This window comes from Rhipicephalus microplus, chromosome 3 (genome assembly GCF_043290135.1).
Source record: "Rhipicephalus microplus isolate Deutch F79 chromosome 3, USDA_Rmic, whole genome shotgun sequence".
NCBI classification, from domain to species: Eukaryota; Metazoa; Arthropoda; class Arachnida; order Ixodida; family Ixodidae; genus Rhipicephalus; species Rhipicephalus microplus.
The window spans coordinates 155,930,650-155,955,032 of record NC_134702.1 but is presented as its reverse complement, the minus strand read 5'-3'; the positions used below and the strand labels follow the sequence as shown (position 1 = coordinate 155,955,032).

At 49.4% G+C, this 24,383-nt stretch overlaps 1 protein-coding gene across 1 annotated transcript; it reads right to left on the bottom strand.

Moving 5' to 3' along the window:
* Positions 1–17,096: 17,096 nt before the first annotated feature.
* LOC142803024 (uncharacterized) lies at positions 17,097–18,992 on the bottom strand. Its single transcript, XM_075888124.1, has one exon. It carries the CDS (start codon positions 18,990–18,992, stop codon positions 17,097–17,099), a length of 1,896 nt encoding a protein of 631 aa, XP_075744239.1.
* Positions 18,993–24,383: the final 5,391 nt, after the last annotated feature.

The window sequence follows — 24,383 nt, the reverse complement described above, 5'->3', positions numbered from 1 at the left end:
CGGGTTCGCAACTTTGCACCCCTCACGACAAAATCTCGTCGATGCCCATGCGTCTTGAAAAAGACGAAGTTTTACTTCGACCGTAACAAAAAAAAGCGTCGTAACTATCTTCGCTTAGAATGACGACACGTTGTGATGGAAGCTGCTTTGCGGCTATTTCTTCACCCATTCGATAGCGAAGTAGTTGTGGCCATCCAGCGACTATCTTCGCTTAGAATGATGACACGCTGTGACGGAAGCTGCTTTGCTGCTCTGCTCTTCACCCATCCGATAGTGAAGTAGTTGTGGCCGTCCAGCGACTCGTAGGCCTTTATACGTTACAGCGTGACACGACTTGTCGAAAGCACCAAATAGTTAGCGATTTCGCCCTGTCTCACGGAATTGAGGCAGGAGATCGACGTTCGGTATTGCATACATCCTTACCGGTGTGCAGTTCGTACGGGTCGGCACCATCGCACAATTCAATTTTCGCGCGGGAACGAGCCAGTCCCGCAAGCTCTTCGAAGTGCGACGGGTGAAGCGCGTGCGCGTTTTCTAACGCCATATCGCTCGAATGACGCTGACAAGCTCCCATGCGGCGGTAAGCTGCACGCGCAGCCTGACTCCGCGTTGACAAACATGGCGGTCGCCCATTTTGCCAGCCGAAAATAACGTCACGTGCAAGCCATGTTAGTATGGGGTCGAGTTTGCTCCCCCACCCCCCTTTAAGTCGCAGCGCCCATCCCACCCTATTATGCCAATGTGTCGAGCTGATATTTCGCTCCCCTTTACTAAATAAGAGGACCCGCGCCCCTCTTGCAATTGTGCGCACGCCCACGCGTACACAACAAAGGGCCTTGCAACACTTTTCTAAGTAACCAAAAGTCGACGGCTGCAAAAATGTATAGAATCCTTCAATAGTAACGAATCCCCCCTCCCACCAATGTCTCCACCCCAGCGTACGCGTACTGGGAGATGGCCAGCGTGTTTCCTCTCAGCTTGAGCCGCCATGGCTGGCAGCCTTTCTCCGCTTTTACTAGCACCTAGAGAGTTCGAGGTGCGTGGTAATATTTTGATTTAGACTTCTAACGGAACATCACGCGTCACCGTGATGTTCCGTGAGAAGTCTTAACGAATATTATCAAGCCGATAATGAACATGGTGTGTCCACAGAACTGCTATCGTAATGATATACTGGCTGGAGTGAACTTGCATGGTATCTTGAGACGTGCTAATAGGCTCATGGGACAAAAATCGTATTGGTGACCCCCGGTCAGCCTGCTACCGAAGTCCTATTTTCGTTTTATTTATGAAACTAAAATTTCAGAATTAAACTTTCAGAAAAACAAGCCAGTCCGTAAAGGAACGTTTTCCTAATGGCAGGCTTTCTGTAACGTCGGCTTTTTTGTAACTGGCCGGGCAGCTAGCCCATGCGATGACCTGAAAAATTAATAACTGGATGTCTGAGCCGGGAACCTCCGACGAGTGGGCTTCAAGCACGGTACCGGTTACCGTCAGTGGCTCCTTCGCACCCACTTGGCTACTTTGCGAACTCGTCTGGCGAGGGATATTTCTGATTGACGTCATGGCTATTTTCTGGCTGTTTATATTTTGGAACATTAAGTAGCTATTTCTCACGTTATTTCCACATATAAAACACACTATTGTCTATCTGTTCAGTAGTATCAGCCGATGAATGCCCATACCACCCTTTCTCCACTCAGCAGGTTGGTGCTGATAGCGCGCCTGATAGCACGCCTGCAGATACGAAGTGGCCAAGTTACATGCATGCTGGTAAACATGCTAACGCTGCGAGATTTCCTGATGCGCAGCGCGAATATTCTCTTGTGAATTTGAGAAAAACAGAGAATCGTGACGCAATGAAGCTGCACTGGTATTACGCCAGGTTCATTGATATAATTCGATCTCTTCCACCCTTCCCATGTTGCAAACTGGGTCCTATTCCAGCTTAGCCAGGGTCAGCAGGTACGCGGACTCCTACGAGCCTGATTGTCCAGATTGCGGAGATACCCTCCTGCACTTTAGGAACTATATGATCTGGCAGTGTCCCTCATTACGGCACAACGATAATCTAACCAGGGAAGCAGAGTGGGAGGAGGTGCTCAAGATCCGCGAACACCGTGTCCAGATCCGACCTCACCGCTCCCTACCTTACTTTGACAGACCCAGAGGCCATGAAGAGACCGTGCGACGCTGTGGTCCGACACCGCCTGCCCCTCGACGTGGCTCGTCTACTATCAGGGTACTTTCCTAGTCGCCACTCAGGATATTTAGCATCCGTACTGTCTAGTAAGCTGCAGTGTCCCAAAATTGCTCTTCATGCGAATGAATAAAGTTTATTAGAAGTCCAGCAGTTTCCTTCGAGTGAGGTGGGAGTAGAGGAGATTAACCCCTGTCCCTTCCCACCCTCCATCGATGATGGTGACTGCTCAAAGTCCTTGGACAGGGGCAGCATATCTTCGGCTTCTCGGGTGGCCCAAGCTGATCGACCAGCTCATCGCTGGTGAATGCCGCCTACTAGTGGCAGCGAAGCTATTCTACATGACCTAGATACCACGGTGAACAGAAACAATTTACACATTGTGCTTTGTTATTCAGGCATTATTCTACATGAACTATATAAATGGTGAATTGAGTTTATTATATATAATGTATTCTTTTATTCAGCCTCGCGTTTGGTTTGAATACCTAGCAAGATGGATATTCTCTTATTTTTGCCGTATTATTTATAAACCTAGTATTTTGTTATAAAAACACGACTCATTGTGCCACTTTTGTTCACTTTGCCTACAAATCAGGTGATAAAATTATATGACACGGCTAAATTGGGTAATTATAGCTAGAGTTCTGGCCACTTTGGAAATGCATTCCTGGATAGAACTCAGGATAACCCAACATCAATCGATTAGGTTATCAATAGATTATCGAGCCATCATCCTGATACGAGCACATCTAGCCTTGCAGCGTCGTAACGATCTGCACCCGCTCAGGATCGGACGTCTACATCATGGATCACTTATGTAAGCCATTGATTTTACCAAAACTGCCTCTCCGGTAATGCCACTTCACGTCAATGTAGTACCCTTTAGAAGGACGTTAGTCCGTTTCGCGTAAACGTGATGTGTACAGTGGCGATTGCGAAGAAACGCGATAAGCGCGGCGCACTGTTTTCACCAAGCTTTGACCTTGGCGGCCACAAAAAGGTGCTACATGGCTCTGAATTGTATGATGTAGAACGTGTAGAACAATAGTAATGACCATGCACAAAACACTACACATAGCTTGATGTTTCATCTGTACTTGCTTCTTTGTTTGATTATGAACTAAGCCTAACAATGTTATAATCCTTAAATTTCTATACGTGCTATCACGCATTTACGTCACCCTAAATCCTAATGAAATCTCTCGTTTATTCCTGTTCATTTTGTTTAAAAAACGTTTTTTATGTTCTGATCTTTTTATACAAGCTGGTATTCTGCTTGTATACCTTCTCCCGTTAGACTCCCTACTAGCCTATTGCTATGGATTTATAATCAGTGTTGTGAATACGTGAATTGTATTCAAAACAATCCCAATAAGTTTTGAATGCGTCTCTTTTTAAAGTGACTTTTTATCTCCATTGAGACTACAACCTCTTGAATATAAATGTAAAGATGGCACAGAATGTAGATGCCGCACGATCGCGTTTCTGTCCATTTTCATTGTACATTTCAGCGTTGTATACGTGTGCAGGATGTGCAGACCACGTGAATATCTGAGCCATATCGGTCAATGGCTAGTCGCTTGTGCTAAACCCAATCATCTTCATTTTCTCGCTCATAAACTGGCACTGCCTCCGCTGCACTGAACCATCCTCCAGCTCATTAGTGTAGCCAGAGTGGTGGTACACCGGGCCTGCGCCACCCCCGCTCTCCCACTGGATTTCGTTCTACAATGATATATAGAGCGCAGAAGGACACTCGACTAGCTGGCAGGAGCCCTTGCCGTGTAAAGGGCGTTCCCAGTAAGATAATATTGGTTTATATGTGAGGTTTAACGTCTCAAAACCACCATTTGATTATGAGAGACGCCGCAGTGGAGGTCTCCGGAAATTTCGACCACCTGGGGTTCTTAAATGTGCGTCCAAATATGAACACGCGGGCCTACAGCATTTTCGCCTCCATCGAAAATGCAGCCGCCACAGCCGGGATTCGATCCCGTGACCTGCGGGTCAGCAGCCGAGTACCTTAGCCGCTAGACCACTGCGGCGGGGTGGCGTTCACAGTAAGAAGTCTAGTTCTTCATTTACCCTGCGCTTTCGTTATGCTTGTAGAAGTAAAGGCGTCATGCGAGTCACGTGGTGAGAGTGAAGTGAATAAAATACAAATGAAATACGTTTACAATGATAATGTTCCTAACGATGGTAATATTGGGAACTCACGAGGATGTTCCCGAGATTTGGCTCCACGTTCCTAGCGATCCCTACTACACAGTATCATTAGATGAGGAAGATGTGACTTCAACAGGGTGCAGCAGGGCGGGAGCTGAGGATTTCGTTATGGCCATTGCGACCTGTGTTGAGCAATATCTCGTCACTTCCTGCCCTTTAGCCACTTTGCGGGAAACAAACAAGGACGAAGGAAAGAGCACGGACTAGCGCAAATCCGTGTTTGTTCTGCCACAAATCGCGCCCGTTCGAGTAGGCGTCCCCATCGAGAAAAAAAAAATTGGCAGCATATCCACGGAGTGAATGATGGAGAGTGGGGCGAAGCATTCGTCCGTACATTCGTTCTTGCTTCCGTCCGTACATGCGTCCGTCTGTGTGACCGCCCATGCGTCCATCCGCCCGTCCGTGGGTGCGTCTGTTCGTGCGTCCGTCCCTGCGTTCGTCCATGCATCCGCCCGTGCGTCCGTCCCGGCGTTCGTCGATGCATCTGTCTGTGTGTCCGCTCGTCCATCTATTCAACACTCCAAGTACCATCATCTCGCATCTTTTCATCATATATTCCCCATATAGAAGCACCGCCATCCAGCGGACATTCCAACGACTAAACGAGAGGTTGCACACGCACACTTTCTTATGGCTTGTGCTTCGGGTCTACTTCCCACCTTTAACCACCTCGAGTTCCCGGTATATACTAGTTCAGTGTATTTATGGCACTGCGGCCCAACGCTTGCTAAACCTTTCTAAAACCAAGGAGGTTACGCCTAGCGAGTATAACGTAGCAACCTTTTCCTGTCAGATAGTGCTCATTGTACATGCCAATGACGGCTAATGGGAAATGAGAGACAGGAGGATTCGGGTTTTACTTTCTTACTGCTTGCACTTCGTATCTACTTCCCACCTTTAACCACCTTGAGTTCATGGTATATACTGCTTCATTCTATTCATGGTACTGCGGCTCGACGCTCGCTAAACCTTTTTAAATCTATATAAGGAGGTTACACCCAGTGAGTATAACGCAGCAACCCTTTTTTGTCAGATAGTCAGATGTACATGCCAATGGCTGCTAATGGGGATCGCAGTGTGCGCTTTTAACTAAAATCCGAATGCTCCGGTCTCTCATTCCCCATTAGCAGTGATTGTCATGTACACTGAGCACTATTTTTTACTATTCAACAACGCACAGAAGAAATCTCCCACCGGCACCACCTTGGAGGTCAAAACGTAACAATGGTTACACACTACGACTACGCGAGGACGAACAGGTGCCGCTATAAAAAGCTTCGCCCCTAAACACATCGTTTTCAGTATCCCCCAGTGCGTTTCAACGCACTGGGTGACACTGGAAACGCTGTACAGTATGTCTCAGTGTACTACAGCGCGCTGCGAGGCACTGGGACACAGTGTAAAGCGCGGCCAGCGTCACCCAGTGCACTGAGACGCACTGGGCCACCCTGTACAGCATATCTATAACGAACGTGGTGCGCACAGCGGGACGGCTCAGTGCTCTCCCATAGTCGAGTACCAAGTACTCAAAATCGTTAAACATTTTTTTCTTAACACAGCCCAGTGTCTTGAAGCGCGGTGGGAGACACTGGTCACGCTGCACCGTCTCTAACGCTAGCGGCTCTTTGAAATAAACTAGGCGCCATCAGCGCACTTTCTGTAAGACTTCATATTGAATCACTAGATGTCGAGCGTAAAATTTACCGAATATGATGATTCTCTCATCTATGCAGGCAACCCCTTCAATACAAGGCATAGTTTCAGAAATTAGCAAACGCCAAAATTGCTAATCTCAAAGGCCAGGCCACGCTGCTGTATCTACGGCTCGATTACATATCGCCCTCCTGGTGAACCGGTAATCCGTCAACTTCAACTCGTGTGTTGCAAGCAACTGGATTCTATCAACAACTGCTATCTGCTGTCTCCGCCACTGGTGTCGCTGCTGTGCCTGTATCCAGGATACTTAAGCTGCCCCGTGGCCATCCAGCAGCATCATTTGAGCGAGCGATCAGAGCCTGCGGACTGCTGTATTTCGGTCATCTAATCCGTCTACCTTTCCTACACAGGTGATTCAAGCGCCTCATTCTTACGTTTTATTCTACATTATTTTCCCCTGACTGCAGTGCTCTGATCGCTCGTTTTAATATGGCTCCTACCGTTGCATCGCTTTCCAAAGAGTTTGAAGACTTTAAGGTGTCAATTGAAAGAAAATTAGCTAGCGTTCATAACACGTTGGAATCTGTAAAATCTGCAGTGACTGGGTGTCATCCTGAAATTGTGAACAAGCTGCAATCTGAGATTGATGACATGAAAAAAGCCATGGATTTCATGAGCAGTAAGTTTGAGGCTGCAAAGTCGGAAAACAGCGGCCTCAAATCTGACAATAAGCACCTAAATGAAAATAATCAGATGCTGCTGCAAAAGATTAGTCATTTGGAACAGTACTCTCGCCTCAATAATTTGGAAATAAGAGGTGTTCCAACAACGCAAGGCGAAAACTGCAGAAACATTGTCGAGCTTCTCGGCAAAAAGGTCGGTTGTCCTATCAAACCTGATGACATCGATACTGTACACAGAGTACCAACGCGCGACATAAATAACAAAAACATCATTGTGCGCTTCTGCTCGCGCGACATGCGCACAGAGTTTCTGAAGAAGGCTCGGAAGTTCCGGCCAAAAACAGACTTGCTCGGTTTTTCGGCAGCGCAGGAAAAGCCTATATATGTTAATGAGCACCTGACGTCTGATAATAAGCGTCTGTTTTCTAAAGCACTTGCTCTCAAGAAACAAATGAAGTGGGCTTTTCTGTGGACTGACAATTGTGTTATTAAGGCAAGACAAACTCTTGATAGTGTAGTGCACAGAATTGTCAGTGATGTCGATCTACATGTGTTCAACTCATAGGTGTGAAATTACGTAAGCTTGAAAAAAAAACACCATGGCTTATTTTCTTCCGAGTGACTTTAATAACATTTCTTCGCAGAACTGGGGTTTTTCTTCGATTCATTTCAATGCTCGTAGCCTCCCTAAAAATCATGACAGTATTACCACTCTACTAGCTTCCCTTACTCATCAGTTCTCGGCTATCTGTTGCTCCGAAACTTGGTTATCGCCTGGTCATGGGGACTTGTATGGCTTTCCCGGGTATGTAAGCGAATATGCTCACCGAACTGATGATCGTCATGGTGGCTCCACCATTTTTATATCAAACAACATTCTGTATAAAAGGCGCAACGATTTAAACCTAAATGTGGCGAAATGTGAATCTCTTTGGTTGGAAATCGATCTGCCGGGTCTTTGTCAGAATCAACGAAAAACTATTCTTGCTACTGTCTATCGATCCCCTTCCAGTGACCCCTCCGCTTTTTGTAATGCGCTTCATCTCTTGCTTGATAAACTTCTACTGAGCGCAAGAGTATAATAATTATGGGCGATATGAACTTTGATTTACTAGATTCCTCTAATCATTCTGCTCTCGAGTATAAGACTTGTTTTCATAGTTTTGGGTTTAAATCACTAATATCTGTACCAACACGCTGTTCTGATAACGGTTCACGGTCATCAATCGATCACATCCTCACAAGCATTGATGACGTCAGTCACGCTGGTGTCATTGAGAGTGACATCACAGATCACTTTCCTGTATTCCTATATTTTGAACAGGTCATGACTTGTAGCAACATAATACGACAAAAGTATCGCTTTGATTCAGACAAGTACTGCATGCTCATTGCCGATGAAGATTGGTCCAGTGTATATGCCGCGAATGATCCTGAAGAGGCCTTGACCAGGTTCTACGACGCTATTTATTCAGCAGTCGAGCGTTCAACTACATTGCAATCATCTAACAGACGCTACTTCGCCCCACGGTGCCCTTGGTTGTCGCAATCACTGATACGATCTCTTCGCAAAAAAGAGAACCTATATAAAAAGACGAAACGTCAGCCTTTTAATTCACGCTTGAAATCACGCTATAAAACTTACTCCAGCACATTAGCCACACTTTTGAGAAAGGCTAAACAAAGTTATTACGAGCGGGAACTACAGAATTGTGGACATAACTCAGGGAAAAAATGGCAGCTTCTAAAAGAATTTTTAAATTCCCCTCAGTCGTGCAGAAAAGTGACCTCTATTCGTGTCGACAACGTCACCCTCACTGCGGCCAGTGCCGTGGCCGACGCCTTTAATGTACACTTTTCCACTAGCCTTGCAGTCCCCTTCTGCTCAGACTATGTACCTCCGTTTTCTCACAGCCCTCAGTCGATGTTTCTTTTTCCTACGTGTGCTTCTGAAATTTCCTCAATTATTTCTGGATTAAAAACTACCGGAGCTGGGTTAGACAACATTCATTCAAAGCACATTAAACTTGTAAGATATCTTGTAGCTCCTATATTAAGTCATGTTTTTAACCGCTGTTTGAAGTACGGTGTTTTCCCGGATAAATTAAAGGTTGCGAAGGTAGTGCCAGTATTTAAAAAAGGTGATACCCTCAGTATGTGCAATTACAGGCCCATATCTGTCCTTCCCTTCCTGGATAAAATTTTGGAAAAACTAATTGAAATAAGATTATCTAAATATTTAAGCAAATTTACCATACTTTCTCCTTGTCAGTTTGGTTTTAGGGCTGGTCTTTCCACTGATACTGCAATTGCTTGTTTCACTGACAAAATCAGATCATTCATTGATAATGGTAACATCGCAGGATCTGTCTTCGTCGACTTTACTAAAGCATTTGATAGTATTGATCATTTCATCCTATTTCGCAAACTCGAGTACTATGGCATAACTGGTCCCGCATTAACGCTATTACAGAGCTTTCTTCTTAATAGGTTGCAGGTGGTCTCGGTCGATAATTTACATCCAGTCCCAACCCCATTACAAGAGGTGTTCCGCAAGGTTCAATTTTGGGTCCATTATTATTTTTATTATTCATAAATGATTTACCACGTTGCCTTAATTATTCTTCCTGTTTACTTTACGCTGATGACACGACTCTCTTTTCTCATCACTTGGATTTAGCGACTCTCGTGTCAAGACTTCAAGCTGACCTTAATTGTCTTGTTGACTGGTGCAACTGTAATAGATTGTTGATTAATCCTTGCAAAACCTGTTTTATGCTTTTTTATTCACCAAACAAAAAACTATCATTTATTCCTTACCTTAATGTGAACTCAATAGTTATTCTTTAAGTGATCATACGTCATTTTTAGGAGTTATAATGGACACACATCTAAAATTTCAGCAACATATCAATTCTGTTTGTAAAAAGATTTCGTACGGTATCAGGGCATTGGTCAAGTCACGAATGTGTTTTAACATCGAAACTCTCAAGGCATTGTATTATGCATTCATACACAGTCATCTCAGTTATTGCATTACATCTTGGGGTAATTCATATTCGGTGCACATTTGGCCGTTAAAGGTATTGCAAAAACAAGCAATTCGACTCATATCTTTCGCTTCACGTCAAGCGCCATCACATGAGATTTTTCGCCAGCTTGACGTATTACCGATCTCCCAAATGTACGTTTACAATGTGTGTGTTTTGTTTTTCAAAATTTTCCACCGTACCCTCACTATCGACATCTTTCCTATTACCTTGTTGGATAATTCCAATAATACTAGATTCGCGGTCGCCCATAACCTGTTATTACCTAAAGTTCGCACTAATTATGGAAAAATGAGCATTGTTTTTTCATCAATTTCATTATGGAATTCTTTGTCACATGATGTGAAAGACTTAATGCACATTCATGTTTTTAAGAGGAAATTGAAAAAGTCTCTATTAAACGTATAACTGCTGGATTTTGTTAAGTTTTGATATCTTGCTTTGTTTGTAGAAAAAAAAAGTTCAAAATGTTCTGTGACTTGCTCTTTCGATATTCATATTTTAGCTTTTTCATTGTAATAACATAGGAGGTCCCGCCTGCGGTTTACTACCTTGGGACCTCCTCCTGCATACTTACTCACAATGTGCACTTCTGATGCTAATAAAGAAACATTGATTGATTGATTGATTGATTGATGTGCTACACATATATAGCTTTGTTTTAGTTAAGCAATGAATGCGAGTACGCTGAAGCATTCATATGTCAAGCGCGCGGGTCAGGGGCGCCGCCAGAATTTTTCTGTGGGGGGGGGGGGGGCGGGGACCAACGACAATTGTGTTCCTGCAGGGGGCAGGGAGGCACAGAACTGATGCGTCGTGTTTAACACTGCTTGCTCCTGGGGGGCGGGGGTGGGAAGGGGGCATGCGACAATTTCGGAAAAAAAGGCTCCAGCCTACCCATGAATGCCCCCCCCCCCCTCCCTGGCACAGGTGCGCTTTCATTGAAGTTTGATTGAATTTCGTCAATGCTTTTCATAAACGGCATCGATAGAACTGATAATTGGAAACACAGTATGACAGTATAATCAGCCTGATAACCAAGACCAATCTACTCTAGCAGTGAGTCGTTGCGGCTCGTGCCGTAGGAAGCCGCACGTCCCCGGCAGCAGTTATCCGCTGCTATGCCCAATCTCGGTGTTTTTAGCTTCTCAATTGTGTAGTCGAAGGTGAAAATATCCCCACTCATGCGTCAGTTTTGGTGCAAACTACACTTTAACGATTATTAGACTCTTTCTAACTGAATGTCTACGATCTTCAGCGCAACCATGGCACAAGAGGTACGGCCCTAAGCCTAATGTTCGTTTCGGTTAGAATGAAGTGCTGCGGTTGTCGTGCACGTAACGTAAATGAGAAGGACAGAAAATACTTCCAAACTATCGAGGAACTAAATTTACAGTGTTCAATGAGCAGTACAGATGAACGCTGTTTTCTACATAGGTATTACTAGCCGCATAGCGAGTCACTACGATTGCCGTGACACATCTGCAGCTACGCTAACGAGCTTTGCGGCAAAACATGCCAGATAAATGTGATCCAAGGCACCCCCCCCCCCCCAGAAAAAAAAACTAAGCTAACAATCACCTGTTTAGCGCGAGAACGAAGAGACGAAGCACTGCGTATGTAAACGAAAAAAACAAAATATTGCATACCTGAATGTCTTTAAGATGAAGAAAAATACACTTACCCTCGTTTTCAGGCGTAGAGATGAGTAGCGTGTTAAGCTCAGAATGTGTGATGTGTTGAGGTAGTAAATTCGACTCCGACTGACTCACTTTTCTCAATTTTTTCTTGTTTTCTTTTTTCACTTCACGCGTGTTTCAGCCTTATTTACGATGTGCGCATGAGCAGAAGTTTTAAAAACAATTTAAAAGCCAGATTTCGGCCGATAATGGGTGACCCAGTGAGCAGTGCCAGCGTGCCTCGTGCAGCGCGGCACTGTCCCAGTGTCAGCGCCACACTGGCCAGTAATCAGGTATGGCGCTGGGCTAGTGCCACTGGTTTTTGCCGGATAGGGGTACGCTGCTTTCTTCTTTTTTGTTTCGCCTGAAGTGGCCAGAAGAATTGGTTCCGACTAGGTCGGCTAGCAGTTCTACTCCGTCTAACTTTCATCTTTTCTTCTTTGCAAATAATTGCTCAGAGAATGTCACGGTACTGTACAACCTCCATAGCATAAGATTAGATCAAAGTGGGTAATACTGTGACAAATGTAACAGCCTCACTACAAAGATGTTCTATTGACACTGCTTATTAAGGGCGAACTTTCTACACAATAAAGCCTAATGTAAATAGCCCCAATGCGAGAGTGGTTCGCGGCTAGTGAATGTAGCCCCCAGAAATAAAAAAAAGGGGGGGGCGCTTGCTTATCTTTCCAAGAAGCTATTTGGTGCAATGGGAGAACCCCAAAGTGCCATTAGCGCTTGTGGACTATGTCCGGCTGGCGGCCTAAGCTGGTGAAGCCTTAGACCTGAGACCCCCACCCATCTAGCTCCTCAACCCTTCCCCCTTTTTCAATAAAAGTTTGTTTTCTTCTCTGAGACAGAATGCAGTCCGCACTCGTGAGGTACTTATTCAAATTTATGCGTTGTCTTTTTGTGTTTTTGCATTTACAAAAAAGTCGCGGCTTTTGCGTATAGCTCAAACCTTAAAAACTGTCCACCCCATTAGGTGAGTGTCCGTCCCATTTTTATTTTTCCCATGGCTGTGGGTAGCGGGAGTTGAGAGGATTCTGATGCCCCCCGAAATACTTCCATGTTTTAACTTTCCGGGTAATACTGGATATATTTACATGCGCATCTTCACATTGACCACCACTTGCCAAACTTAGAGCCGTTCTATACACATGCTCACCCACCGAAAAAAAATTTTTTGGTACAGCTCTCGTTCTTCCACCTAACTAAACAACTGTCCACAAGCTTCACCGACTAATGGTCAGAAAAGAAGAAAAACGAAATGCTGTGCAGCCATCTCTTTCCACAGTGGTAAGAGATGCGTACGAAACCGGAGGACTATGCTAAGTAGTACGCACGCATGTAGTTTTCTGCTATATTTGTTATAGGGAAAACTCTATTACGCATGCGCAGAAGCCCTATTCCCGTTTGTCAGGGAAAGTTGTCGGTTCAAATAGCTTCAAATACTGTTACAAGCAAGCAAGACCGTAAGAGGCACGGAAATGCGAGAAAGACAACGATAATTCAAGCGAGGTACGTTTATTTTGCTTTTACGTTTTATCTAGAAAGCGGTTATTAAACAGTGTGGATGCATGATTGATAAAATGCAACCGTATTGTGGAGCCTTCTCGAATTGTGGCGCCGAAACGACAGGTTATCTCCGCGTCAAATGAAGCTCGCAAGACAAGCTGTGGAGTTGCCCATTGCTGGGCAACGAAAGGCAGCTTGAAACGCGCGGCTGTTCTCCAGGAGGTCTTGGATGCTGAAAAAGAAAGGCACATTTTACATTAACAATGCCAGAAAAAATGTCGCTTCATGCCACCAGGGTCACCCTCGTAATTCTCAAAGGTACGACCGAACTGATAGCTTTGGTCAGGCCATGGCCTCCGAGATGGCGGGCGCGCGGCGTGTTACTCTCCGGCTGTCCCAATCGCCGCACTCCCCAGCAAAATGGACGAGTATCTCCTCACATGGCCGGCTACCACGAGAGTGGGAAAGGGCTGAGAAAAGGGTTCTTAGTAGTACATCAACGGGCCCAGATGACATTCCAATTATGCTGATAAAAACATTAAATTCGAAGGCTAAGCAGGCTTTGAGAGAGGGAGTGAGCAAAATAATAATTGATGGAGAAGTTCCCGATGAATGGAAACTTAGCAGGATGAGCATGATCTATAAATGAAAGGGGGACAAAGCTGACATAAACAGCTACCGTCCTATAACAGTGACATCAGTGGTCTACAGGCTGGCGATGAAGATTATAAAAGAAAGACTCCAGGCATGGATAGAGGATGAGGGGGTGCTGGGGGAACTGCAGAATGGGTGTCGAAAACACAGGAGGTTGGAAGACAATCTGTTCTCACTGATGCAGTGCATCGAAATAGCAAAAAAGGAACACAGGCCCCTGTGGCTAGCATTTTTGGATATCAAGGGAGCGTACGATAGCGTGGTTCAAGAGGAATTGTGGGGAATAATGGACACACTAGGCGTGGAAGATGTAGTCACTAATCTCTTAAAGGATATTGTTACGGAAAAGAAGAGACGTCGTAATGACGAAGCTGGGGATTAGATATATTCAAAACCAGCGGTAATGGCGTGCCCAGTTCACCAGCGATCGAGCGGGGACAACTCTTTGTCTTCCTCGTCAGGCACACACGCGCGTCGCCCCCTATAATGTCAATACACATGCATGTAGCATAACCCCCGGCGGCGCAAGCGCCGCCTCGGCGCATTTAGATGTCAACGTCACTAGGAGAGTTGTAGGGCTTCAAGCGCGCAACATGTACAATATAGGTAGCCTGTTGGGCACATGAAGGCAATGGGGTGGCAGGACCGATCTCATATGTTACAGGCGTAACCACACGAAGTACTCGGTATGGGCCTTTGTAGCGAGTAAGTAGTTTTTCTGACAAGCCAACTTGACGGGTTGGAGACCAGAGTAGTACCAGAGAACCGGGCGGAAAGTGTACGTCGCGGTGCCGTTGGTCATACAAGCGCCGTTGCTTCTCTTGAGAGGTCAGAAGGCGAGTACGGGTGATTTCGCGTGCGTGAGCGGCCCGAGTGATAGCGTCCATGGTATATTCACTGGTCGGTACTCCAGGGGACGGTATGGCGGTGTCTAGAGGCAATGTTGGTTCTCGGCCAAACAGCAGAAAAAATGGAGAGTAACCGGCAGTGTCATGGCGCGAAGAATTGTAGGCAAATGTGACGTACGGCAACGCGAGATCCCAGTCAGTGTGGTTGGTAGAAACATACTTAGCGAGCATGTCTGTAAGAGTTCGATTTAGGCGCTCCGTGAGTCCATTGGTTTGTGGGTGGTATGACGTAGTCAGCTTGTGTCTCGTTTTACAGGACTGCAAGATGTCGGCTATGACCTTCGACAAAAAGGTGCGGCCGCGGTCTGTAAGCAGCTGCCGTGGGGCTCCGTGTTGCAAAATCACGTCCTTGAGGAGGAAGTCGGCGACATCTGTGGCGCAGCTTGTTAGGAGAGCTCGTGTGATGGCATAACGCGTGGCGTAGTCGGTGGCCACGGCTATCCACTTGTTACCCGAGGAAGACAAGGGAAAAGGGCCAAGTAGGTCCAAGCCAATGCGGAAGAACGGTTCTGACGGAATATCAAGTGGTTGAAGGCGTCCGGCGGGAAGTGTCGATGGCGTTTTGCGGCGCTGACATTTCTCACAAGCCGCAACGTATTTTATGACTGAGCGTGCAAGCCCTGGCCAGTAGAAGCGTCGGCGTATTCGGTCGTAAGTGCGTCACACACCAAGGTGACCAGCAGTCGGAAGGTCATGAAGTTCATGTAGAACTTCTGAGCGAAGGTGTTTCGGAATGACAAGCAGCAGAGCTGGTCCATCCGGCTCAAAACTTTGGCGGCATAATACACCATCGTGGAGCGCGAATGAGCGATCGGACTGACTGGGAGATGGTGATTCGAGGCGCTCAATGATAGCACGCAAGGACGAATCATAGCGCTGCTCGTCACCGATGCATGTCATTTGCTAAAGGGAAAAGACGCAAGGCTCGGTGTGGGTGTCATGCATAGTGCTCGACTCAGCGACCGGGTAGTGCGATAGGCAGTCTGCGTCCTGATGTAGGCGTCCGGACTTGTACGTCACCGTAAAGGTATACTCTTGGAGTCGCAGAGCCCAACGCCCGAGCCGGCCAGTAGGATCCTTCAGTGACGTAAGCCAACATAGCGCATGATGGTCAGTTATCACAGAGAAATTAGTGCCATATAAATATGGGCGGAACTTTGAGACTGCCCAAACAAGAGCAAGACATTCACGCTCCGAAATAGAATAGTTGCGCTCAGCAGCTGTGAGGAGGTGGCTAGCGTAGGCGACAATCGGTCGTGTCCCCATTGGCGCTGGGCTAACACGGCTCCGATTCCGTGACCACTAGCATCGGTTCGAACTTCCGTCGGAGCGAATAGGTCAAAGTGAGCCAATATAGGTGGAGTCGTCAGTAGCGTGATTAGGTGAGATAAAGCAGCAGCTTGGTCGGTACCCCACGTAAATGTGACGTCTTTCTTTAGAAGCTCTGTGAGGGGTCGAGCGATGGTTGCGAAATCTTTCACAAACCTTCTAAAATAGGAGCAAAGTCCTACAAAACTCCGGAGGTCTTTGGCTTACTGGGGTACAGGAAAACTGGTGACTGCACGAATTTTCTCGGGGTCCGGCTGCACACCAGAGGCGTCGACAAGGTGGCCCAACTCTGTAATTTGCCGGCGTCCGAAGCGGCACTTCGACGAGTTCAATTGGAGGCCTGCAGTGCGGAATATGTCGAGAATAGCTGACAAACGCTGAAGGTGGGTCTCAAATGTTGGGGAATATACAACGACATCGTCAAGATAACAAAGACATGTTGACCATTTGAACCCTTGTAGCAGAGAGTCCATAATGCGCTCGAACGTGGCTGGGGCATTGCATAGCCCAAATGGCATAACCTTGAACTGATATAGGCCGTCTGGAGTTACAAATGCAGTCTTCTCTTGGTCTTTTTCGTCGACAGCAATCTGCCAGTAGCCGGAACGTAGGTCTATTGTGGAAAAGTATCGGGCGCCATGGAGACAATCGAGAGCGTCATCGATGCGGGGTAAAGGGTAAACGTCCTTTTTCGTGATTCTATTCAGATGACGGTAATCCACGCAGAAGCGCCACGTGCCATCTTTCTTTTTAACGAGCACAAAGGGGGACGCCCAAGGGCTCGAAGAGGGTTCAATAATTCCTTTGGCTAACATTTTGGTGACTTCTTGTTGAATTATTTTACGCTCGGTGGCAGACACCCGGTATGGTCGCCGACGAATGGGATGAGAATCACCTGTGTTAATGCGGTGCTTGACGAGTGAAGTCTGGCCGAGTGGACGGTGGTCGATGTCGAATATGTCGCGGTGTGAAGCCAGGGGGGGAAGTGGTTCTTAAAATTGGAAAAGAAAAGAAAAGTGAACCCCGCAACTGTCTGCAGCTAAGTGCGACACCTCAGCAGTGGTTCACATGGGAAGGGGAATGGGGGATAATAGACTTGAGCGAAGAGAGGAAAGAGAAAGGAGAGAGCGAGCAAAGGAAGGGGGGGGGGACGCACAGATCGTCTACCAAAATCACGGGGCGCGAATTCTCTAAATTCGCTCACGCAGTCCGCTTCCGTCTACAAAGTCGAGCAGCGCTGAAAGGGCATGCTCGATATGCGCGCGGCCACTGTTCGGGAACAAGAGGTGCTCAGTTGTTGTCCGAGGCAGGCCGAGAGCTCCGTACGTTGCGAGCATCACCTGTCTGCTCGCGTCACCAGCCGGGCAATGAAGCAAAAGGTGGTCCAGAGTCTCCAGGTCGCCGCAGTCCATGCAGTATGGACTGCCACGCCCGGAGTGCCGATGTTTTCGCTCGGCGGTGTAGTTGTCTCCGGTGCGGAGACGGAGAAGGAAACCGCGGTCTCGTCTTGGGAGTCCCTTGAGAGGGAGCCGCCGCGGCGGCTTTCCAGCTGCTACGCGAGGGTCGGGATGACGCTCGCGCACGTAGCGGGCGGTGAGGAGACGGCCGGCATCCGCGGAGCACACGAAGTTGGTGACGCCGGTGTCGGGGTCGTGCGCATCCCTCGCGGCACAGTCGGCCGCCTCGTTGCCGGGTATTCCGATGTGCGAAGGCACCCAGTGCAGCGAAAGGTCGCAGCCCGTTTGCTGCACGGCGTGTAGCTTCCGGGCAACTCTCTGCGCAAGGAGGCTGCCGTCTTCCTCGCGCGAGATCGCGGCCAAGGCCGCCCGGGAGTCGCAGATGATGGCTGCAGCGCTCATGGGTGCCCGCTCACTCAGGAAATCGGCTGCCAAATTTATAGCGGCGAGTTCCGCCACAGTGGAGGAGGCGAGGGAGGGGAGGCGGCACTTGAGAACCGCGCCGACTGATGGCACAACGCAGGCGGCGGCCGCGGAGCCGTCGCGAAGCACTGACCCGTCGACGTAAACAAGCAGCCGGCCGTTCAGCTGTTCGTGAAGGAGGGCGGAGCACTCCTGCTGCATCGCTGCCAGCGGGGTGCGCGCCTTCGCTTTGATGCCGCCAATGGTCTTGGTGATCACCAGAGGGGTGTGGCGGTAGGGTGGGATAGCCAGCCAGCTGGGGTACTGCGTGTCTGGCACAACCGTCAAGAGCTCACTCGCCCGCTGCCCCATGGATGAGTGAGGTAGAGCATATAGCCTGTTCACAAGGAGCTGCCCCTGCCTTGTGGTTTTCAGCCGCAGTACATGATTTAGTGTCCGCTGGGTCACCCGCAGGGAGATGGGAGTTTCCCCCGCTTCGGCGAGCGTGGGGCCCACCTGGGAGGTTTGGGGAAGTCCGTAGTACTCCCGCACGGCGTTGCGATGGTCCGCGTCCAAGGCAGCTAGCTGGCAAGCACTCAACGAAGCCACTGCTGCAGTGTAGATCACGCGTGCCGATGCGACTGCGTTGTAGACTCGCAGGGCAAGGGCAGGGGTGCAGCCGTGACCTCGCGCGAGGAGACTGCGTGCGGCGCCGAGTACCTTGCGGTTGCTCGTCCGCAGATCGTTGACGGCCGGTCGCCAGCTGAGCCGGTGGTCTATGGTCACCCCCAAGTAGCGCACCTTCGTGCTCCACTCGATGGGGAGGCCCCGGAGTGAGAGCCGAGGCGTGGAGCGGCGTGTCGACGCTCGCGGGTGGACGAGCAGTGCCTCCGTCTTGGAGGCGGCGAGCGCCAGTCCAACCCCGTTCAGGAATGCGTCAACCGCGTCGATGGCCACCTGGAGGGACTCGAGAAGGGCTGCCCGGTGGCGACCGGGGCCGCAGGCAAACAGCGCAATGTCATCGGCGTAAATCGCCACATGCACTTCACACGCCGTGTTGCACGGGATGTAGTCGGGCAGCTTGGCAAGAGCCAGATTGAACAGAAAAGGGCTCAATATGCTGCCCTGGGGTACGCCTGCGGTGACGGAGTGGGGACCGCTGATTGTGGAGCCAACACGAACGCGAAGAGTGCGGTCGCCCAAGAAGCTCTCCAGGTAGTCAAACATCCACCCGCACACACCGAGGTCACGAAGTGCGTCCAAAATCGATGCGTGGGGCAAACAGTCAAACGCACTTCTCACGTCGAGCAGCACGAGGATGCCGTAATCGCCGCGGTACTTGGCCTCCTCGAGGGTGGCGATCACGTCGGCCAGTGAGTCGAACGTACAGCGCCTTGGGCGAAATCCGCTCTGTTCGGGAGGGAATGCGTTGGTTGCGGTGGCAATCCAGCGAAGGCGTCGCAATGCCATGGCTTCCATGACTTTCCCTGCGGCCGAGGTAAGTGACACTGGCCGGTAGGATGAAAGCTCCGTTGCCGGCTTCCGTGGCTTCAGGATGGGCACCACGAGCGCCTCTTTCCAGCCAGGAGGCACCTGACTTGTGCGCCACACTTCGTTGTAGGCCTCCAGCAACCGGGCCGCGTGGAGGGGTCAATGTTGCGCAGCACCTGGTAGGTGAGGCCGTCCACTCCCGGGGCAGACCGCTTCGTGCGGTTGTTGAGCACTGCGGTCAGCTCGCTGAGAGTAAACTCCTCCGTGCACAATGCGCGGATCTCTAGCAGAATGCCCTCGGTGGGAAAGTACCGCTCGGGAGCGAACAGCTCAGGCCTGTTGAGTGCAGGCACAGGTGGTAGTCCCTGTGGAGGCTGTGGGCAAGCAGGAGGGGCAAACTTGTCTGCCAGCAGCTCAGCCAATTCCTGCGTGGCGATCTTCATTGCAACAGCAACACAGAGAACCGGGCAGCGAGGCTCTCTGGTGCGAAGAACGGCAGCGAAAATGCGCCAGGCTTGGGCGTGGTTCTGAGGGTCATCTAGTGACGAGCAGAGGCTCCCCCAGCTCTGGTTGCGACGGCGTCTGGCGTGCCTGCGGCACACCGCGTCAATAGAGTTATAGGCACGCCAATGTTCCGCCTTCTGCGAGCGCACCGCCACAATCTGCGCCCTGCGACGCGCGGCGCGAAGGTTGAGGAGGCTGATGTCTGGTGCGGGGGTGCCCGCAGGCACGGTGCAGTGGGTGGTAGCTGCGTCGTGACACTCGGCCAGCGCGGTGAAGAAGTCTGCAGAGACTGGCACTCTAGCACACAGTTCTCTGAAGCGAGTCCACTTCACAACACTGTAGGTCCGAGTGTACCTGATGTAAGCTGAGGGGGGTGTGACCACGATGGGGTAGTGGTCGGAGCCCTGAGAGTCCGGTGCACGTTGCCACTCATATTTACACGTACCACCCACGAGAGTCAGGTCGATGGCACTGTCGGACACACCACGGCGCGCGAGAGTACAGCTACCCGTGTTTATAACGAGCAGTCCGGCCTTTTGCACGGCATCGAGAAGGTCGCGCCCACGGTGGTTCGTCACGCCACTGCCCCACGAGGTGTGGTGAGAGTTAAAGTCGCCACCGATGACCGCGTCGCGATTTAGGCGGTCTGCGAGGCGGCACACGAATTGGGTGTCCCAGCGTGCCGAGTAGTTCGATGTGCGCACGTACACGCTCGCGACACTGGTGTCCGTGCTCCCGATGCGCACAGTCAGGGCGACGGCCTCGAGGGTGTCACAGAGAATGTCCTCGATGTCCACTGCAGCGTGAGGGAGGTCGGCGCGCACATAAACCGAAGCCCGCGACGTGCCGGGAGGATGCGAGGGAGTGCTGCACCGGACTGCGCTACACTCTTCAAGTTCGCACTGCGTGGTGCTGTGATAGCCGACAAAACCAGGTAGGTTGAGTGTTCCGACGCGAGCGTAGGTTTCCTGCAGCAGCAAGACGTCGTACTCGCGTCGGAGGAGTTGGGTAGACAGCTCGGCGTGACGGCAGCGGAGAGAACGAACGTTCCATTGAAGAATCCGCGGCCGAAACACCTTGCCGCTAGCCATGTTGATTGAGGGCAGCGTGGGCGGCCAGGGCCGCGTTGCACAGCTCGAACACAGGGCCGGATTGCGGTATTGTCCCGAAGCCAGAAGGCGGCATAGCGTGGTTGACTTTTCAGGTTTGAGGTCCGGGGCGATCATGGAACGTAAGGTCGCATCCTGCGAGTGATGTGTGTATTCGGGACATACGTCTGCCGTAAAACAGGTGACGTGGTCGTCAATTAAGGGCCTTAGTGTGGCGACCGAAATTCCTTGGGGTAGCACTTGTTTTATGAAACCGAAATTGATAACAGGTAAATATGTTCGGTTAGAGGTCATGCTTACAACAGAGTGTGGGACAGTAATGTCACGCGCCAGGAGAACATCAGTAATCGGCGTCACGATATAATCACCGTCGAGCACGGGAGAGGGTGTTGCCAATTCAATGAATGTGAAAGCTTTAGGCGGTATCCGGAAGAAGTCAGTGGTGCACAAGCTGTTCGGGAGTTCATGGTGAGAATCCGGGAGAAGAGGAAGTTCTAGGCAGAGAGTACCGGCGGCACAATCGATGAGGGCAGAATACGTCGATAGGAAGTCCATGCCGAAGATTAGGTCGTGGGGGCAATTTTCAAGCACCGTAAATAAAACGGGAACATGGCGGCCGGCATTCCGTCCGAGAGGATCCACAGTTGACCGGCGACGGATAGCGGCGTGGTTGGGGCGATGGGGAACGGCGGCGTTGAGGTGGCGGCGAACGAGCAGTGGAGCGGCTGTTGGGGATGTCGGAAGAAGGGTACACACGACTGGGCGAATACCGACGAAAGTCCTCGTATGGTCGATTAGAGGAAAATTGGCTCCAGTTTGAGGGCGTCCAAGTGCTGCGGCAGTAGCGGGAGATATGGGCGACTCGGTGGCAGCGGAAGCAGATCGGCTTGTCGTCTGCAGTTCTCCGTTCCGCCAGATTGCGGGATCGCGGAATAAAGTTTAAGTCATGGCGTGGTGCATTTGTTGTCATTGGTCGGGAGATGGGTCGGGAGACAGAGCAGGCCACAGGAAAACCAAGCTTTGCAATTTCCTGCCTCACGACGGCTTGAATAACGGAGACCGGCGGAGGCGTTTGTGCGGCACCATGGTTGAGCGGATGTGGAGGAAATGGTGCCGGACTTGACGCCTCAAGCTCCCGTCGAACTATTCGTGTCACGCTGTCCTGCATGGGTGGTGTGGCACCGAGATCGGTGCAAGTGGATGTAACAGCCGTTTTTGGTAGCCGCGTAAATTGAGGCAGAACACGGCGGCTTTTGGCCATTTCGAAGCGACGGCATTCCTTGATAGTCATGTCTACGGTCGTGACGTTATTGTAGACGAGCAAATTGAAGCCGTCGTCCGCGATGCTCTCAAGTATGTGGCCCACCTTGTCACTCTCTGTCGTTTGCTCGTCGACTTTTCGGCACAACGCGAGCACATCCTGTATGTACGAGACATACGACTCTGTTGACGACTGCACACGAGTGGCGAGTTCTTTTCGCGCTTCCATTTGGCGACCGGACGGGTCCCCAAAGATGTCGTGTAGTCGCTCCTTGAAGGTATCCCAGCTGGTGAGCTCGGTCTCATGGGCGTCGAACCAGACCCGTGGGGTGCCGTTCAAGTAAAATATTACGTTGGCGAGCATCATGGTAGGGTCCCATCGGTGTGTGTGGCTAACACGCTCGTACATACGGAGCCAGTAGTCGACGTCGAGCCCAGGTTGTGCGGAGAATGTACCTGGATCACAGGGGGTGGGCATCGTCAGGTATGTAGTGGCTGGAGCTCCAGATGGAGACGCTGACAGGCTGTAGTCATTGGTAGCCGTGGGCGGAGACTGAATGGTGCGGCCACTGCGAAGCTTCGTGGTGAAGACGGGGGACGTTCCACCTCCACCAAATATGTTACGGAAAAGAAGAGACGCCGTAACGACGAGGCTGGGGATTAGATATATTCAAAACCAGCGGTAATGGCGTGCCCGGTTCACCAGCGATCGAGCGGGGACAACTCTTTGTCTTCCTCGTCAGGCACACACGCGCGTCGCCCCCTATAATGTCAATACACATGCATGTAGCAATATTTTAAAGGTAACAAGGTAGTTATAAAGTGGGAAACACAGGTATCGAAGCCTGCAGAGGTAAAACGGGGGCTTGGGTAGGGGTGTCCTCTTTCACCCTTGTTATTCATGATGCACCTACAGGGATTAGAGGCCAAATTAGAGGGAAGTGAACTGAGCCTCAACCTCTCTTTCGTCAAACAAGGAAAACTCATTGAACAGGCACTACCAGCTTTGATGTACACAAATGATAGTGATAATGGCCGACAACAAGGAAGATTTGCAGAGATTGGTGGACATCTGCGGTAATGAGGGACATAGGTTAGATTTCAGACTCAGTAAGGAAAAATCACCAGTCTTGATATTTAATGACAATAAAGGTAAGGAGCTTGTAATACAGGAGGTCACGCTAGATATAACAGATAAATACAAATATCTGGGCATATGGATAAGCAATGGGGCCGAGTACTTAAGGGAATATGAAATGTACGTGAGGACTAAAGGTAACAGGAATGCAGCGCTAATGAAAAAAACAGGGCGCTGTGGAATTACAATAGGCATGATGTTGTGAGAGGAATATGGAAAGGAGTCATGGTTCGTGATCTGACGTTCGGCAATGCGGTCTTGTGCATGAGATGAGAAGTTCAAGCAAGATTTGAAATTAAGCAACGTGAAATAGGTAGGCTTGCCTTAGGAGCTTGCGGGAATACACCAAATCAGGGAGTACAAGGAGATATGGTATGGACATCATTTGAGGGCAGGGAAGCTAGCAGCAAGATAAAATTTGAGAAGCGATTGAGAGAAATGGGGGAGGAGCGTTGGGCTAGGAAGGTGTTCAGCTACTTGTACACGAAGAACGTCGATACAAAATGGAGGAAGCGAACCAGAAAATTGACTGGTAAATACTTAGAAAACAGCAGGGGCCAAACCAAAAAGATTTATCGGTTAAGAAGAAGGTGAAGAAAGCTAAGACCGATATGTGGAGAATCAGCATGATTAAAAAGTCCGCACTAGAGATCTATCGAACTTTTAGGCAGGAAATTGCCAAGGAAAGGATCTATGATAATACTTGGGGTGGTTCTCTACTGTTTGAGGCCAGGACGAGAGTATTGCGAACCAAGACATATCGGGCCAAATACGAAGGGGTAGACACGGTATGAAGTGCGTGTGGAGAGGAAGAAGAAACAGCCGAACACTTTATAATGTTCTGTAAAGGACTTCACCCTATAATTCAGGATGATGGCGCAGAGTTTTTCAAAGTACTATTGTTTAGGGACAGGGAGGGCAAAATAGACTTTAGGCGGGTAGAACTAACTACAAGGAGGTTATCTGATTGGTGGCTAAAATCAAGGCACGAGTGAAAATTGAACCCTTCACTGCAAATTACGAATCCTCAACCTGGTTATTTAAAGGGAAAAAAATAAATCTAGTTTTTGGTTCATTAAGCGTTACGGCTTGGTGGCGCTAGCCACCGCCCGATCT

Bases quoted from the DNA above. Each gene is read 5' to 3' on its own strand.
- LOC142803024 (XM_075888124.1), bottom strand. From the start codon at position 18,992: ATGTTTGACTACCTGGAGAGCTTCTTGGGCGACCGCACTCTTCGCGTT.